The sequence below is a fragment of the Somniosus microcephalus genome, chromosome 1 (assembly GCF_052327205.1).
Source record: "Somniosus microcephalus isolate GS21.2 chromosome 1, FLI_Smic_1.0, whole genome shotgun sequence".
Classification (NCBI taxonomy): Eukaryota; Metazoa; Chordata; class Chondrichthyes; order Squaliformes; family Somniosidae; genus Somniosus; species Somniosus microcephalus.
The window spans coordinates 442,286,676-442,306,324 of NC_140987.1; the positions used below are offsets into that span (position 1 = coordinate 442,286,676).

General features: G+C 46.5%; 1 protein-coding gene across 1 annotated transcript in view; it reads right to left on the bottom strand.

Moving 5' to 3' along the window:
• The window catches only part of il1rapl2 (interleukin 1 receptor accessory protein-like 2), a 109,945-nt gene extending 93,688 nt beyond the window's left edge, over positions 1-16,257 (bottom strand). Inside the window, exons 1-2 of the mRNA XM_085994438.1 lie at positions 16,179-16,257; positions 6,412-6,541 (exon numbers count right to left, since the gene is read on the bottom strand). Coding sequence (XP_085850564.1) covers positions 6,412-6,541; positions 16,179-16,257 — 209 coding nt within the window. The remainder of the gene's footprint in view (positions 1-6,411; positions 6,542-16,178) is intronic.
• Positions 16,258-19,649: the final 3,392 nt, after the last annotated feature.

Here is a 19,649-nt window from a genome sequence, read left to right on the forward strand (position 1 = left end):
ATGTTCTTATGTTCTTATTATCTCACCTATTGCCATCATCCAGCACGCTCGGGTTGGGTTGAGTGCGGGTCAGAGTGAGAGCAACGGATGCTCTCCTCTGCCAACTGCTGGGTTTACATTTGTGAGGCTATCGTTTCCTACGCCTGGCAGCTTCCTGAGCAAGACAACCAACTTAGTGACAACTGCGCTAAATTATGGGTGGCTCAGTGCTGGTGAATCATGTCTATTGAGGTTGCAGATACTCCATTCAAATGGGTCTCACACTGTACCTAGAGAGGAGATTTACATCCCAGGAGTTAGTTTGGGCTAGATTTGAATTCAGAACCCATATGTGAGAGGAGGGTGCATTAATCCAGTGGACTACCAAGCCCCTATAATTTATTTTTTTGAAGGGCTGGATTATGGAGGTAAAGCAAGACACTTCACATACAAGAGAGTAAATAACGGCATTACTGACAATGCAATGAGATGATCAAATCACTGCCTACGTCTGTTGCCGTCTGTTTTCAACTAAAAATAAGTTGCGTTGAAACATGGGCGATAGATTGTTCTCTTCCTGTGCCTTGGGCTATTGGACCAGCCCCGAGCAGGGCAAACACAGGACAATCGGGCTGGGAGGAGCAAATGCCCATCAGGGAGCTTGTCCAATTGCCTGTCTATTTAAATGAATGGATGGAAAATCAGGCCAGCCTCCTTACAGGCGTGTGCTGCTCCCCGCCTGGTTTTCCTGAATGTGCTGCAGTCAGGCGATCCCACATGCCTAGAAGGTCAGGAAAGTCTACCCTACAGTCTGCTGCAGATACTGGCAGCATAGCAGAGTTGTGGTAGAGTAGTAGGCTATTCTTTTTTTAACTTCTCTGAAAGCTCCCCATCAAATGGATATTGCCCCTTTATCATAGAATGATACAGCACAGAAGGAGGCCATTCGGCCCATCGTGTCTGCACCAACTCTTTCGTTGAGCTATCCAATTAATTCCACTCCCCTGCTCTTTCCCGGTACCCCTGTGATTTATTTTCCCCTTCAAGGAGTTATCAGATTCCCTTTTGAAAGTTATTATTGTATCTGTTTCCATCAACCTTTCAGGCAGCGCAGTCCCGATCCTTTGTAGATCCCAGACTCATCTTCTTCCATCGGCTATTTCCCCATGTTCATTGGCAATGCTTTTCTTGAACTGGTTGATAGGAAGCAGGCTGTGGCGGTGTAGGACTGGTCCTCACTCATGCCTTGGTGCTGTGTCATACAACACTGGTCTGAAGAATATATATTTGATGCATCTACTAATTTTGTGTCGTCGATTGGTGGAACCACAACATTAACGTCCGCAGCCTTGGCTGAGTGTTAGCACTCTCGCCCCTGTGTCAGAAGGCTGTGGGCTCCAGACACCTGAGCACATATTCTCGGCTTGCGCTCCAGTGCAGTACTGAGGGAGTGCCGCACTGTCAGAGGTGCCACCTTTTGGATGAGACATTAAACTGAGGGCCCCGTCTGCTCTCTCAGGCAAATGTAAAAGAAATGAGGGCACTATTTCAAAGAAGAGCAGTGGCGTTCTCCCCGCTGTCCTGGCCAATATTTATCCCTCAACCAACATCATTAAAACAGATTATCTGGTCATTATCATATTGCTGTTTGTGGGAGCTTGCTGTGCACAAATTGGCTGCTGCGTTTCCTACATTACAATAGTGACTACACTTCAAAAAGTACTTTATTGGCTGTAAAGTGCTTTTCATGAAAGGCGCTATATAAATGGAATTCTTTCTTTCTTAATTTCCCTCAATTTAAGCTCCACTTAAAGGAAGGAAGAGCGAGCTTGCATTTCCATCGGCCTTTCATTTCCTCACAATTTCCCAAAGTGCTTCATAGCCAACAAATTGCTTTTGAAGTGTAGACACCGTTATTACATAGAGAAGCAGGGCAGCCAAATTGTGCACAGGACAGTCCCATAAACAACAAGTTAAATGTCCAGTTAATCTGTTTTGGAGGTGTTGGTTCAGGAATTATTGGCCAAGACACCAGGGCCTAGAAATTGGCCTGAGGCGCCCAAGCGGCGCAAAGTTCGCCTGGGCGCTGGAATTTGCGCTGCGATCGCCACATTAGCGATCGCCGCAAATTCAGTTGAAGTGCCCCTAGAGGGAGACTGGGCGCGGCTCGAGGCGCTCCGCGTCCCTCTTAGGGCGCTGAAAGTGAATTTCGCAGCGCTACGTGCCGCAGTGCCACACGCTGCGGCACGGCACGCTGCGGTACTGCAGGCCTTCCTCCCACTGTTAAGGGGGAGAGGCCTGCACCAGCGCGATCCCCGCTCGCGAGTGCCGGCAAATGAGCCCGGCACCAAGGAGAAGTGCCGGGCTCTCGGGAAACAGCCGGCAATGCCGCGGGGGGGGGGGGACCAGGAGGCCGGGGACGGAAGTGCTGGCAGGCAGCCGCCGAAAAAGCGGCCGCCCCGCACCTCCACCTTAACTTGCGCCTCTGCCGGTGCAGCAAGGCCCCGTGAACCGGGCGCGGGTAGCGAACGGCGCTACAGCGGCGTTCGCTACCAAATATCGCGATCGGGGCGCTGCGCACACCGATGACGTCATCGGTGGCGGCGCAGCGCAAAAGGCTAACGCCACCATTAGCGCCCCTGCTGAATATCGCAGGAGGCACAGCCAGTGGCGCTACAGCCACTGGCTGCCTCTTTAAGCGCTAACAGGTGGCGCTACTCACCCAATTTCTCCCCCCAGGAGTGCTCCCTTGCCTTCCTTCAACCTGAGCAGGCAGACAAGAGCCTCAGTTTCAAATCCTATCTACGGTTACTCTGTACGTCCTGTGATAAAATAACATTTGATTTACGTGGTGATTTCTGGAAACCGATGGCGGGTGGGGGGAGAAAATGAGATACTTTCAACAGCTACGGACTATGTGTCCTCTGAGCCACCTTGCTATACCTGAATGAATACCTCGAGGTAAGCACAGCGGTTCACAATTTGCAAAAATACACGGCCGTTATTGCAGAGCTGAATTTCTCCACTAACAAGCAGAATTCAATTCATCAGAGCAAAAACTGAGAAAAAAAGAAAACCTTGTGATTGGCACTGCAGTCCATTAAAAAGCCTCATCAGAAATAGGTGGAATGTGCCTCATAACATCATGGGTATCAATCCCAAAGCTGGGATTCAATCTCACTCCCCTCTGGCTTGAGATTTCAATACTTACTGCCTAGAACTGCTCGCCTGCCAAGTGACACTGTAAAAATCAATATTGAAATGACAGTAATAGGATTTGTAATAGCAAACTTTGTCTTTCTGTTTGAGCCAGTTATTTTGCATTGATGTATATGCACAGGTCACGCTGAAGGATAAAGTGCTGGGGATGTGGAGTGTTTGTCGCATTCTGTACCCAGTGACAAGCGAACCTCCTACCTTGGGTACAGCAGAGGTCAGTCACAACGCAACTCTTCATCTGCCATGTTATTTCAATACAACCACAGCTTAGCCTAAAGCTATGCAAACTTCTGTTGTTAAATATTTCCATTTCCAGCGTTATTTATCCTTATTCTCTTTTTTTTCCCAAACTTGCAACATTACTGGTATTTAGCTGCGATTAGTATCTTCTTGTCCAGTACAGACTGGATTGAGTTTCTTCAAATATCTTTCACCCAATTCTGCGTCCATTTATTCCATCGTCCAGTTTTCTTGCTGCCTATACCACCAAGACAACCCTTTGCCAAAGTCACCAATGATATTCCATGTGATTGTGATGCATTATCTCCTCTCAGCTTTCTTGGCCTCTCTATGGCCTTCAACACAATCCAAACTCCTGCACTGGCTCTCATCCATGGTTAACCTCCACTGCATCATCCTGTTGTGACTCCATCCTACCTCAACGTAGCCAGTAACTCTCCTCCAATGGGTTTTTCCCCCCCACTCAGTCAGCTGTAGTATACCCCAAGGTTCCATCTTTCACCCCCTCCTGTTTGTCATCTACAAGCTACCCCTCGACAACATCATCAGCAGGTGTGGGGTCAGCTGCCACGGACCAATGACAATACCCAGCTTTATCTCTCTGTCATCACCCTCAACTCCATGACTTCTATAGTACTGCCAGACTGTCTGTCCGACAATATCAACAACAACAACAACTTGCATTTATATTGAGCCTTTAATGTAGTAAAACTTCCCAAGAGGGAGTTCTCAAAAGAAATTTGACAGCAAGCCACATAAGGAGATATTAGAATAGCAAAATACTGCGGATGGATGCTGGAAATCCGAAGTAACAACAGGAAACGCTGGAAAAACTCGGCAGGCCAAGCAACATCCATGGAGAGAGAAACAGAGTTAACGTTTCAGGTCGATGACCTTTCGTCAGAACTGGGAAAAAAGCAGGAAATGAAAAGCAAGTTGGGGGCTGGGAAAAGGGGGAGGGGATGAAAGAACAAAAGGGAAGGTCAGTGATAGGATAGAAAGCAGGAGAGATTAAGAGACATTGAGAGATATTCAAGGCAAGAGGAGGTGGTAATGGGACAGGTTAAGGAACAAAGGATGGCTCTAGATGGGGTGTGAATTGCACTGGCAGAATGAAGGACAGCTGCCATGTGGGAGGGAAGAAGAAAAAAAAAAGAAAAAAAGGGGGCCAAACAAAAATTGTGGATAAAAAAAAGAAAATATATATATGTGAGAGGGGCCGAGATTATGATCTGAAATTGTTGAACTCTATGTTGAGTCCAGAGGGCTGTAGAGTGCCTAATCGAAAGATGAGGTGCTGTTCCTCGAGATATTAGGACAGGCAAAAAGGTAGATTTTAAGGAGCGTCTTAAAGGATGATTTCATTGAATGGTGGAGCAGGCTCGAGGGGCCGAATGGCCTACTCCTGCTCCTATCTTCTATGAGAGAGGTGAAGAGATTTAGGGAGGGAATTTCAGAGCCTAGGGCCTCGGCAGCCGAAGGCACGGCCACCAATGGTAGCGTGATGAAAATCGGGGATGCATAGGAGGAGCGGAGAGATCTCGGAGGATTGTAGGGCTGGAGGAGGTTATTGCGATCAGGAGTGACGAGGCCAGGGAGGGTTTTGAAAACAAAGATGAGAATTTTAAAATTCATGTCAAGGATGAGCTGAAACTCTCTTCAGCTCAACATCAATGACAGAAGCAAAGGCTACAGCCCAACCAGAGGTCCTTAAAGGGACATGAGAATACCGAAGACAAGGTAAGTAATCTGTTTTTAAAAATTTGTTTTTCATACAGACCCCAGCATCTGCAACATTTGACCCCTTGTGACCCCACCTCATTGTTCTTTGATGTAATGTTTTCCTGATTGACCTGTTTGGACACCATTTACACCTTTGATTGCTGTGATTATCTCTCTGCCGAGGTGTGATAAACGGCAGTTAGAAAGATTACCTGTAAACATCTGACATTATTCTCTGACTATATAAGCCGTGTTTTTATGCATCTCTCCACTTCACCTGACAAGGAGCAGCGCTCCGAAAGCTTGTGATTTCAAATAAAGCTGTTGGACTATAACCTGGTGTTGTGTGATTTCTTACATTTGTTTAAAAAAAAACTTACCTTAATGTGGAACCAGGAGGTACGGGAGTGCTTCCTTCTGACTCCACACCAATACTGTGGGCTGTGGCCGGCCCACGCCCCGCCTATTCATCCCAACCCAGGATCTACCTGAGGGTTGCTGCCAGCATTTGCGCTGGCTCCAACCAGCAGGCTGCATCAGGGCGCCCGCTGTTTCATGGTGGCGAGGCCAGAGGACCAATTTCAAGGGACTCTTGGGCCAACCTTTTCAGGTGTGCGTTAGTCACGCCGCCCGTCCTGCGCCCGTAGTCTGGCGCTAACCAATATCTCCCTCCAGGAGTCATCAGAAAGAAAAGGCATATCCACCTTTGCCCAGAGGCACAACCACAATGATCCGGTGCACTGCTTCATCCAACGCTTTAACCGGTACCGTTGACCACAATTCCCGAGGAGACGACATGAAAATTAGTAACTGAAGCATTTCAAGCCAGTCAAATGAAGTAGGATTATTGGAGACATTTGAACAAATATTACACGGTAAATACACTGTAAAGCCGAGAAACAGGTTCGCCTGCACCTTGCAAAGAAACATTCAGCATCGATTAGAATATTTGCGTAGTAAGATTTACAATTAACAACAACTTTACTTCGTGGCAGAGCTATCGCGGTAAAGTCCTCTGTCCAATTTAAACAAATAGGTGCAATTCAAAGCCCGAATGAAAAACACTGCAGATTGTTATTTTCCAATTTTGTCGGTTTGGGCCAATTTACAGGACACCTTTATGCGGTAAAATTATTACGCAGAGAAATCCCATTTCATTGTCGAGTTATGTGATTAAAAGCTTAGCTGAAGTATTAAAAATGCCACAGATTATGTGCCTTTAAATAATAATCCATGTAAAATGAGCTGTACCTGATATCACTCTCCTTAACCTCATTGTCTTCCAGCTCCTCCATATACTTTTCACCCTTCATCCAGTATATTATCGGGTTTACCGAACTGTACCCAAAGAATGCCCTGCAGATCAGAGAGGCTGGACGCCCTATCAACAAAAGACAAAGAGAATTTACAGATGACAGCATATTTCTCACACGTTCAATGTGTAGCCCTGGGCGCATCTAAATCTATATCAGGCAAGACCAACCAAAGGGGAAATCTTTAAAAGGAAATTGGATTCATCAGTTCCAGTGTCGTTGTCTTCGAATCCCTTCCACTGTTTGGCGCAAAGCATGGAGTCGGTAACTTGTGGTTATTGCAAAGCATAATCTGGAAAAAGCTGCTTTCCGCACCCCCCAACCCCACACAAAATAGCCCATCAAATATCAACGTGTTCTCTCAAAAGGTGCACTCCAGGCCGATTCTGTAGCCTTGTGGTCGAGACGCCCATTTCATACTTTCGCAGTTGGCTGAACACAAGCGGGGATTTGGTCTTTGCTTTGCCGGTTCACGGTCTCATCGTGTGACAAGAACGTCCCCCCCCCCCCTGTGGACAGAAAGACGCTGCACTTTCTGCCATTTCATCCAAAGGCCGGGGTCAAACAGTTTCTGGGGCTGGGCGATGGGCGGGAGGCAGAGGGGCAAGGTTAGGGGAGGGGGTGGTGTGGGCTGGGGATGCAGCAGGAACACAAGGTCTCTTCCCACATTGTGTTTGTAAGTGGCCAGATGACACTGGAGGAAGGGGGTGGGTGGGTACTTGTGTGCGCCTCCGCCATGCAGGTGTTACTGGAAGAGGCAGGACTGGTGTGATGCCATCATCTGCCAGACATCGAATTGGTTCCACCGCCACTGCCCCCCCCCTCCAACGCCAAGTGCGGCTGCATGGTGCAGGTATTCGAACATGCAGGTGCAGCAGGCGGTTAAGAAGGCAAATGGTATGTTGGCCTTCGTAGCGAGAGGGTTCAAGTACAGGAACAAGGATGTCTTGCTGCAGTTGTACAGGGCCTTGGTGAGACCACATCTTGAGTGTTGTGTGCAGTTTTGGTCGCCTTATCTGAGGAAGGATGTTCTTGCCATGGAGGGAGTGCAGCGAAGATTCACCAGACTGATACCTGGGATGGCAGGAATGACGTATGAGGAGAGATTGGGTCGATTGGGCTTGTACTCGCTGGAGTTTAGAAGAATGAGAGGGGATTTCATTGAAACTTATATAATTCTAACAGGACTAGACAGACCAGATGCAGGAAGGATGTTCCCGATGGCCGGGGAGTCCAGAACCAGGAGTCACAGTCTAAGGATAAGGGGTAAGCCATTTAGGACTGAAATGAGGAGGAATTTCTTCACCCAGAGAGTGGTGAACCTGTGGAATTCTCTACCACAGAAGGCAGTGGAGGCCAATTCATTAAATATATTCAAGAAGGAGTTAAATATATTTCTTAAGGCTAAAGGGATCAAGGGGTATAGGGAGTAAGCAGGGACAGGGTACTGAATTTGGATGATCAGCCATGATCTCATTAAATGGCAGAGCAGGCTCGAGGGGCCGAATGGCCTACTCCTGCTCCTATCTTCTATGTTTCTATGCCAGGCCCACATCCTGGCGTACGCTGGGGCCCACGTCCTGGCGTACGCTGGGGCCCACGTCCTGGCGTGCGCCGGGGCCCACAACTGCTTGACACGCAGGCTCCCGATTTGAAGCAGCTGTGGGCCCCACTTGTGCCAGAGGCAGAGACGAATGCTGTTGGAAAAGGCAGGAACTTTCAACTTCTAAAACTCAGAATAGCTTATTGGGCATTTTCAGCTGACCTGGCTAGCCTCCTGACACCTCCCCACCCCCCCACTGCAAGAGGTGCAAGTGTCCACCGTCATCTGGAATCGCCCTTGACCCTGGGGTTTAGGATGCGGTCAGGGCCACAGCAGACTGGCAGCCGGAAGTCCTGCCTTGCCACACTTCTGCAGGGCCTCAGGAATTTTGGGCCTACTTTATTGTGTCATCCAACTTGTTACCTTAACTTTTCATACCATCATCTACTCATTTGTGACTATAAGTAACGACCATAACTAGTATACATCACCCCTCAAAACGACTACATTAACCCTCACAATACTGGAGCGGCACGCGCACATTACTCAAACATGGCTTTCCGATCTGTATCAGCTGCTCCATATTAAGATGTTAAAGCTGTGACACAGTGTAAGTTCAAGGAGTGTGAAATATTGACACTGCTGAGATGCATCATGTGGAAATGTGCATATATTATAAGCAAACCTACATTTTGTTTTTGAGTATACAATATTTCTAATCTGAAAATCGTCAATAATGCTATTTAAAAAAAAAGATATGATTGGGAAGAATCATATTCAGCAGCATCTGGCAATATAATCTCCAGCATCGGAGACCCTCCCGCAGTCTTGCATGTGCAGTGACACCACAATGGAATAGAAAAGGATGATTTAATTGAAGGTGAGAGGTAGAATTTATAGCAGTACTCGCTCCAACGCCACTGCAATCAATTGTCATTTCAATCGAGATTTCTCCCCTCTCCTTCCCTCCCCCATCCAACACCATTTTGAAGCATAGTGGTTAGCACTGTTGCCTCACAGCGCCAGGGACCCGGGTTCGAATCCGGCCTCGGGTGACTGTCTGTGTGGAGTTTGCACATTCTCCCCGTGTTTGCGTGGGTTTCCTCCGGGTGCTCCGGTTTCCTCCCACAGTCCAAAGATGTGCGGGTTAGGTTGATTGGCTATGATAAATTGACCCTTAGTGTTAGGGGGATTAAATACGTGGGGTTACAGGGATAGGGTGGGATATGTGTTGGTGTAGGGGTTACGGGGATCGGGTGGGATATGTGTCGGTGCAGGCTCGATGGGCCGAAATGGCCTCTATCTGCACTGTGGGGTTTCTGTGATTCTGTGATACATCCAGCACGATCTTCCAGGGTGCACGGTAAATTGCTTCCAAGCGTCTATTGCTGCCATCCCATAATTTGAAGCTAGAAGGTACACAAGAGCGGCCGGTGTTGATTTGACCTCCGATTTTCCACCCCCTCCCCTTTGCTCAACAGCTCACCTGTAATCAGAAGCTCATTCTATGAGGAATTTCAGCTAGTGTCCTGCATTCCTCCATTCTATGGCTCAGATCGTCACCGCACCAGCAGGCCGTGACATCTTGCACCACCGGCGCACCGTGGCCGCAGTGCGTACCATCTACAAGATGCACTGTAACAACTCGCCAAGGCTTCTTCGGCAGCACCTCTCAAACCCGCGACCTCCACCACCTGGAAGGACAAGGGCAGCAGGCCCATGGGAACACCACCACCTCCAAGTTCCCCTCCAAGCCACACACCATCCTGACTTAGAAGTATATCGTCATTCTTTCATCATCGCTGGGTCAAAATCCTGGAACTCCCTCCCTAACAACACCGTGGGAGTACCTTCACCACATGGACTGCAGCGGTTCAAGAAGCTGGGTCACCACCACCTTCTCAAGGGCAATTAGGGATGGGCAATAAATGCTGGCCTTGCCAGTGACGCCTAGATCCCATAATCCAATTTTAAAAATATATATTTCGGGATATAAAATATCGCACGCTGCATTTTAAATTATTATTCCCACTTGTGGGGGAGTCCAAAACTAATGGTCATTAATATAAGATAGCCACTAATAAATCCAAGAAGGGTCGGTAACCAGGGGCGCAGATTTAAAGTGATTGGCAAAGGAACCGGAGGTGACATGAGGAAACATTTTTTTACACAGCGAGTGGTCATGATCTGGAACGCACTGCCTGAAAGGGCGGTGGAAGCAGGTTCAATAGTAACTTTCAAATGGGAATTGGATAAATACATGAAGGGAAAACATTTACAAGGTTCTAGAGAAAGAGCAGGGGAGGGGGATTAATTGGATAGCTCTACCAAAGAGCCGGCACAGGCATGATGGGCCAAACGGCCTCCTACTGTGCTGTATCATTCTATGATTCTATAATTTCAGGACAAACTTCTTTATCCAGAGAGTGGTTGGAATGCGAAATGTGCTGCCACATGGAGTGAGGCGAATAGCAGAGATGCATTTAAGGGGAAGCTGGATAAACACATGAGGGAGAAAGGAATAGAGGGATATACTGATAGGCTGAGATGACGTACGGTGGGAGGAGGCTCGTGTGGAGCATAAACACCGGCATGGACCAGTTGAGCCGAGTGGCCTATTTCTGTGCTGTAAATTCGATGTAATTTTAGCTCTTTTTAAAAGATAAAAACTTGCAGTCCGATAACATCTTAAAACAACGGGCGAGTCGGCGACAGTGTTTGGATTGGATTTGTGCGGAGCGAGGAATGCAGCAAATAATCAGCAGAGCGAACCTCAATCGCTAATTCCTGGACGGGGTTCCAACCTTTTGATGGCAAAGAAATATATATCTTAATCGGCGATGCCAGCTGGGCACAAAATGCAAGACTTTTAAATGACTTTCTCCTATTATTAATTAGTGTTATTCCAATATAATTTTCCTGTTATGGTTCTGGGCAATCTAATCACCTTTTCTAATGGGATCCAGGTGCATCACTCTGATTTAAAAGGGATCTTAAATCACTATAATGCCCAAACTTCCCCACCTGTATGATGGCGACTGTTAAATATGCCATTAGGGAAATGATTACCTTGTGTAGAAGATAAAATGTAGACCGAGTAATCTTGGCTTGTCTGATGATGTGGTGGGGTGTAAATGACACTGGTATGCACTTCAATCTAATTAACAATGCGCTCTGCTAAAGTATTTGTTTTTTTAATTATTACAAAATGAAAACATTGGTTGACAGCAGATCAATTTAATTCACTTTATTAAGCTTTTAATTTTTTTTTAGCCAAAGGTCGTTTCGGCTTCACCTATACAGAACATCTTCTTCAATCTCACTAATTTTGATTAAAGCTAAATTAACTAATTCAAACCGGCTGCTCGCTGTATGCTGAGTCTCTCATTAGGGTTCATGCTTGATTTATCGTGACACTCTTTTCCAAGATGCAGTAGTTAACCGCTTATAGAATGAGCAAAAGATACGATAGAGATTCAAAACACCTTGGGGGGGGGAAATTCGGTGGCGCCCCGTACTACTTTTAGTGCCCCGAAAAAGTTAGCGCTCCTGCGCCGTAAATTGAGCGGTACCATCCCAAGCAGGAGGCGGGGCGCTACTGGAAGCGCTCCCCCCTCCTTCCTGGGGCGCTACCATTCAATATCGTGGCGGTGCGTGCAACAGCGCCACGCACGTCAGCACGACCACTGGGGAGCGGGGTGCCGGGAATACGGCCCGGCGCTCCTCTTGAGTGCTCGCGGATCGCGGCCGGCACCCCGCGGGAGGAGGGCAGGTGGCCCAAAATAAAATGGACGCCCGGCACCCGCCCTTTAATTTGTGCCGCCGCAGCCGCATAAAACACCACCCTGACCCTGTCGGACATATCGTCCGCTGGTAGGTCAGGGGACGCGAGTGAAGTTTGTAGCCGGGGCGCTGCGCACGGCGATGCCGTCATCGTCGGAGGCGCAGCGCCTTGGGGTGCTACCAGCTACCGCCGCCACTAACCTCCCGCTGAACTTTGCGGGAGGCGTTAGCGGCGCCACGCCTGGGCGCTAGGGGCTTTACGCCCCATTCGCGCTAACGGGAGGTGCAAAGCAACCCAATTTCCCCCCTCCCTTGTGTAATTCTGCTAAGAATGTTGACAAATCAATGTGGAAGACGATAGGAACAAGATTCGGTCATTCGGCCCTCCTGCTTCTTCCCAGTGACTGGCTATAGTCACTGTTTGCAGCTGTAAAGCAGCTAATGTAGAATGTTTAGAGCTGGAGCAGTTTATAATTTACATTAGGATCACCGTGGGCATGGGTGCTCAATGCAAATAATCCATGCCCGTGCAGTCGAATCGGGGGCAGGGGTACTGAGCTGAGCTTTAGTGTGGTGTGCTGACAGTGCTTGGCTTAAGTTGATGGGTGACATCTCCTTACTGACTTTAACGTGGCTGCATAGTCATTCTGCAGGGCCTGCAAAAACTGCAGCGTTAGGCTGAACGTAAGCACATTTCCATTGAAAAGCTACACTAGGAGTACTCGAGATGGCATAGAGCAGGGGTAAGTTTTGGGAGTACACATCTTGAGAATGATACTAGAAAGGACTAGAGGGTCTTGATGGAATCTAGGCAGCAGAGAACAGAACAGGGATAAAACTAGCTAGTGATCATGAGGGTGTAGGCTTTTGCTCATTGGTAGCACTCTCGCCTTGGAGTCAGAAGGTTGTGGGTTCAAGATCCACTCCAGAGACTTGAGCACATAAATCTGGGCTGGCACTTCAATACAGTACTGAGGGAGTGTTGCACTGTCGGAGGGGCCGTTTTTCAGATGAGACGCTAAACCGAGGCCCCGTCTGTTCTGTCAGATCCATGTAAAAGATCCCACAGCACTGCTTCGAAGCAGAACAGGGGAGTTCTCCTGGTGTCCTGGCAAACATTTATCCTTCAACCAACACCTAAAAACAGATTACCTGGTCATTCATTTCATTGCTATTTGTTGGGAGCTTGCTGTGCATAAATTGACTGCCATGTTTCCTACATTACAACAGTAACTACACTTCAAAAGTACTAAACGCAAGTCTTTCTTTCTTTCTTTCATTGGCTGTAAAGCACTTTGGGATGTCCTGAGGCCGTGAAAGGCTTTCTTGAACATCGTGCAACAATGAGGAAGGCTTTGTGTAATAATTATTGAGATTAAAGTTGGAGGAGATAAATGAGCCCTAAAGATTAGCTTTCTATAGTACCAAACAAGACAGGATTGGCCTTCCTAGTGTGATTTGTGAAAGATATTCTGTAAGAGGCAGAGATGAGGCAATGGCCAGAAGAGTGCATTGGTGAGGAGGCAGATATTGTATAATGGGTAGGATTGGAAGTGAGGTAAGGTCTAGAAAATGAACTGAATCAGTGATATGGTTAGGGTGATTTACTTGTTTATTGAGACAATTCAGGGTAGCAAATGACTCAGCATTACTTTCAGCTTATTCAGTTGAAGAGTCGTGGAGCCAATGCTGATGGCATACATTAAGGTCACCAAGAGTAGTGGGGAAGCTGGAGCTTAGAGATTCAATTTTGTTCGCACAAAGTTCTACAGAATTATCAAGATTAGGAAAGCGATGCAAGCAGCAGATGAATTTGGTGGGATGAGACTGAGAAGTTATTTTTTTTTATCAAAGATCAAAATCACATGAGTCGTGGCACCCAAGGTGAAGAGCAGAGAAATCAAAACAAACATTAGCACTCTTCTAGATCAGAAGTTGGAGTCGAAATTTGCAAAAGTGAGAGAGAAAGAAGCAGAAAGAGGTGTTTCAATGAGAAAAAAGATGAGGGCAGGGTGACTGAAAATGGAAATTGAAAGAAGCAAGGTTTCAGGAGATGCCATGAATGTTGTAGAACTGCAGGTGCATATATTGGGCTCAATGTTGCTTTCAGGCTGTTATAATATTGGTAATATCAATGTGGCAAATGAAGTCTCTCTGTGATTTTAGTTTGGTGTCTGAATTGTATTTCTGTGCAGGATTTCCCTAAACCGAGCGCCTGAGGCAGAGCTTTATACACCCAGACTCACTCAAGGTGGAGGCCCACCAACACCTTCTCAGGGGCAGCCTCGTCACCATCTCCCACATCCGGAGAGCAAATTAAAAAAAAGATGTTTCATTCGCAAACATTCTTTCTCTCATCACCAATAATCATCATTTCTTCTACTAAGTCCAAGAGTCAAAGACAGCAATCTGGAAACAAGAATCACCTTCTGCAGAAGACGTGGCCAGGCAAGTACTACTTCGAAACCTTGTGACACTAAATAAAAGTTGAACACAGTGGAGAGGTGGTCCCAGACATGTCAAGCAAACTGATAACTGTTAAAATAATTTACTTAAAAAGCATATAGGCGAATACTCTAAAAGCAGATGAAAGCCTGCTGTCAGAAGGATGTGGACTGACCCTTTGATGAACACGGTAGTTTTTCTGCATTCGAAAACAGAGGTTACAATGAAATGTTTTGGGTTTCAAGGATTTACCAGTTTACCTCAGAACATGGTGTACTGCAGGAGACTCCGGTCTCACTGGGGATTGCGGGAAAGAAAACAAATGTGAATTTTACAACATGCAAAAGAAATTAAGAACTCAAAAAGCTAATGGCAACTTTTAAAAGAGCTATATGCTATTAGTTTAGATGCAAGCTCCAGAATTCAAGCGTTCCTCATAATTCAAAGTCAAAGAAATTAGAATTATCCAATCATTTTAATTATTGAAAAATAAATAACATAGCAAAGTGAGAAATAGTGCTAACAAATTTGAACTATCAGGTAATTTGAATTGGTATGTTGGCCTTCATAGCGAGAGGGTTCGAGTACAGGAGCAAGGATGTCTTGCTGCAGTTGTACCGAGCCTTGGTGAGACCACACCTTGAGTACTGTGTGCAGTTTTGGTCGCCTTATCTGAGGAAGGATGTTCTTGCCATGGAGGGAGTGCAGCGAAGATTCACCAGACTGATACCTGGGATGGCAGGAATAACGTATGAGGAGAGATTGGGTCGATTGGGCTTATACTCGCTGGAGTTTAGAAGAATGAGAGGGGATCTCATTGAAACTTATAAAATTCTAACAGGACTAGACAGACTAGATGCAGGAAGGATGTTCCCGATGGCGGGGGAGTCCAGAACCAAGGGTCACGGTCTAAGGATAAGGGGTAAGCCATTTAGGACAGAAATGAGGAGGAATTTCTTCACCCAGAGAGTGGTGAACCTGTGGAATTCTCTACCAGAGAAGGCGGTTGAGGCCAATTCATTAAATATATTTAAGAAGGAGTTAGATATATTTCTTAGAGCTAAAGGTATCAAGGGATATGGGGAGAAGGCAGGGACCGGGTACTGAGTTTGGATGATCAGCCATGATCTCATCGAATGGCGGAGCAGGCTCGAGGGGCCGAATGGCCTACTCCTGCTCCTATCTTCTATGTTTCTATGAGTGACATTGTGTAGAAGCAAGTGAGGTAGGCCGATGGGATGGATTGTACACATTTGGGGTCATTATATGTGATATATTCATGAGTGACATTTTACAGATTAAACGAGTTTATGGTAAAGCAATAATCAATGCATGACTTATTCTATATGGACTATTTACATGTAGCAGGTCACCAACGCTTTCTGAACAGTGGCTTCAGTTGTAGCTGTACGGATGTTGAAGTAATCTGTTTGAGAGCTAGACTTCCTATCTCGAGGGAGCAGATTTAATTTTGCTCTGCAGTAAAATTAATGCAATTTCTAGCCTGGCACAGCTCCAATCAAATGTCTCACCCCAGACTGTTTCGCCATTCATTGTTGGGTTGCGTCAACGAGACTCGGCAGTGCTGCTTGCCCCTCCGTCCTGGGACTAAACCCAAAATGTGATTTGCTCCCCAGTGCCCGCAAATTAACAGCGCGACCCTCAATCTGCCGGACAGGCTCTGTGAAATTGGCTCCCATTATCGGCGGGGAAATACGTGCATTTTCCCCCTGTATTTAATTCAGTTCTTTTTTTAAAGGGATAGCGGCACTTGCTGTAGGATCCGGAGATAGATTTAAAACAGGCAACAATACTTGGCTCTTCCTGCTTCTGTCCCAGCCTGCGGTCTCAGCTAGAAGAAAATTCTTCTGCCTGCAATTTCAGATTAGACTAATAGACATCTTGCTAAAGGTTAGAACTGGACCACTCGATACCTCGGCTGGGGCTTTCACATTTAGGTTTTCCGCTGTGAGCTGGAGCGGCAGCAAATAGTCCATCCAGAATTTGCTGCATGCGAATGTGCGGTCATTCATTGCAGGATGATTCAGCTTACATCGGTCGGATGCAAATTGAACTTCTGCAAGCTGCATACGTGAGTTATGCCAGCTTCTTATGTTGGTCGGCATGGCAGCTATCACCCCCTATTCAAGTGAAAAAGCAAGACTGAAGCAAAACTCTTCCACCACCAATCGCGAACATCCTCTGCTGCGGATTCAAGTAATTGAACACGTGCCACCAGCGTTCAACTGAATCAAGTCACATTTTCTTTCACATTCTGTCGACTGTGGCTTGATTATTTTATCACTCGGGCAGACAGTTTATAAATCTTTCAAACTCTCAAGCGCAATCCAATGGTATTAGGATATTCGAACACTGACGATTCAATGAAGGTTATATAGCAAAAAAAATGCAGTTGGACTTTACATAGGCAATTATTTAAGGAGCCGCGGTGACTGGAGTGCATCATCACCCCGGCGAACCAAATTTTGATTTAACTTGTTAAGTTTTATTTAAAGTTTTTTTAAGTTACAGTTAATTTGGTTCAATAAAAAGAGGACCATTTAAGGAAGGCTGGCTCTCCGTCTGCAGAATGGGCCAGCAGTCTTGTTAACCCTTTCTTCCAGCCGATGAAATGAGCTGAACTTGCCGCCATGAAGTAAATGCACAAACAGCAAAGAAATTCCTCCTGGCTTCACAACAGCCATCTCTCACTGAACACCAGTAGAATGAGAAATTTGAAAAACAAACTTGCAAAGTTGACGCGCACAAGCTGATTTGCACATTAAAAGGGGGAATCCACAATGTACATACAAATGCAAAGCAGGTTATTTGACTTGGACTGGGAGCGCAAAACCAGAGAATATGAGCATAAAATTAACAAGCCTCGAGCAAGGCTTGAAATTAAAGGGCATTTTTTTCTACAGAGTAATAGATATGTGAACTAGTCTCCCAGGGAAACCAATTAGTGCCATGTCAATTAAATCCTTTATAAAACAGGGAGATGAATCTCTAGTTTGGAACAAAATTGAGGATTGCGCTGGTAGCGCGGGTTAACTGCTGTGTAGAATGCAGTACATGTGCTGTTGGGCTGACAGAAACACCTGATCAAGCAATGGTTAAGGATAAGTAACAGGGTGTGAAATTAGATAGTTTTTCTGGAATTATCTTTATCTTTTAGGTGAGGAAGACATAGCGGGCTGGATTTTGATTCTGGAGGCGTGTAGGAGGCGGGACTACAACTTCCTTGTAGTCCTGCCTCCATCGAGTTGTGGCCAACCCACGCGATTTTCACTTGATTGACCTTGTTGAGCCTGCCCAGCAGATTCAGCAGGCCAATTAAGGGCCACCCGGCAACAGGTGACGTCACAGGTTGACATTTAATCTGTCAAGAGCTTTTGACAGATGAAATATCAACGTTTGACAGCTCTTTGAAGCTGTCAAACACTGACAATCTGTACACTAAGTTAATTCCTTCCTCTCAGGCTGGTCTAGAGATCTCTCCAGAACAGAAAGCTGAATGCTGCAACTTTTGACAGCTGGCGGCCATTCTGCTTTCTGTGCCGGTGAGATGAGGGACTCCCGAGACCTGAAGGAAGGAAGGCTGTAAAGGTAAGTAAAGGTAAGTAAAACTTCTTTAAACACTTTACACACACCAAACACACTTACCTCTGCACTCATGCACCCATCACTCACCTGAACACCGGACATACATAGATACATAGAGATAGGAACAGGAGTAGGCCATTCGGCCCTTCGAGCCTGCTCCACCATTCAATGAGATCATGGCTGATCTTCGTCTGAGATCATAGCTGATCTTACCAGTTCAGTACCCCGTCCCCGCCTTTTCTCCGTAACCCTTAATCCCCTTAGCCTTCAGAAATATATCCAATTCTCTCTTGAAAATATTTATTGAATTAGCCTTCACAGCCCTCTGTGGCAGGGAATTCCACAGGCTCACCACTCTTTGAGTGAAGAAATTCTTCCTCATCTCTGTTTTAAATGATTTGCCCGCTATTTTTAGACTGTGGCCCCTGGTTCTGTGCTCCCCGGCCATTGGAAACATTCTCTCTGAATTCAGACTGTCCAGGCCTGCCATAATTTTATATGTTTCGATGAGATCCCCTCTCAATCTTCTAAACTCCAGTGAGTACAAGCCCAAACTATTTAATCTCTCTTCGTAGGTCATTCCCGCCATTCCAGGTATCAGCCTGGTGAATCGCCGTTGCACTCTTTCCATGGCAAGAACATCCTTCCGCAGATGGGGCGACCAAAACTGTACACAATACTCCAGATGCGGTCTCACCAGCACCTTGTACAGCTGTAGTAAGGTATCCCTATTCCTATACTCGAACCCCCTTGATATGAAGGCCAACATACCATTTGCCTTCTTAATCGCCTGTTGCACCTGCATGCTCTCCTTCAGTGACTGGTGCACAAGAACACCCAGGTCCCTCTGCACTTCCCCATCTCCCAATCTATTGCCATTTAGATAATAATCTACCCTCCTGTTTTTACCCCCAAAGTGGATAACCTCGCATTTATCCACATTATAGTGCATCTGCCACGTATCCGCCCATTCCCCCAACCTGTCCAAATCGCACTGTAGCCTCCTGACATCCTCATCAGAGCCCACCCCTCCTCCTAGTTTAGTGTCGTCAGCGAATTTGGAAATATTGCATCCAATTCCCTGATCCAGATCATTTATATATATTGTGAACAGCTGGGGTCCCAGGACAGATCCTTGCGGCACCCCGCTGGTCACTGCCTGCCACTCCGAAAACGAGCCGTTTATTCCAACTCTCTGTTTTCTATCTGCCAGCCAGTTCTCTATCCACGTTAATACTTTGCCCCCAATCCCATGAGCCTTAATTTTGCATGATAATCTTTTGTGTGGAACCTTATCGAAGGCTTTCTGGAAGTCAAGGTACACCACATCCACTGGCTCTCCCCCATCTATTCTACCAGTTACCTCCTCAAAAAATTCCAGCAGATTAGTCAAACACGATTTACCCTTTGTAAATCCATGTTGACTCTGTCCGATCCTTTCCCCATTTGTCAAGTGCTCCGCTATTTTATCCTTAATAATGGACTCTAGCATTTTGCCCACAACCGATGTAAGGCTTACTGGTCTATAATTCCCTGCTTTCTCTCTACCCCCCTTTTTAAATATTGGGGTAACATTAGCTACCCTCCAATCCACGGGTACTGTTCCCGAGTCAATGGAGTTCCGGAAGATGATCCTTAGAGCATCTGCTATCTCCAGGGCCACCTCCTTAAGTACCCTAGGATGTAGTTTATCAGGCCCCGGGGATTTGTCGGCCTTCAGTCCCCTCAACTTACCCAACACCATATCCCTAGAGATACTAATTTCTGTCAGCTCCTCCCTCTCATTAGTCCCTATGTTT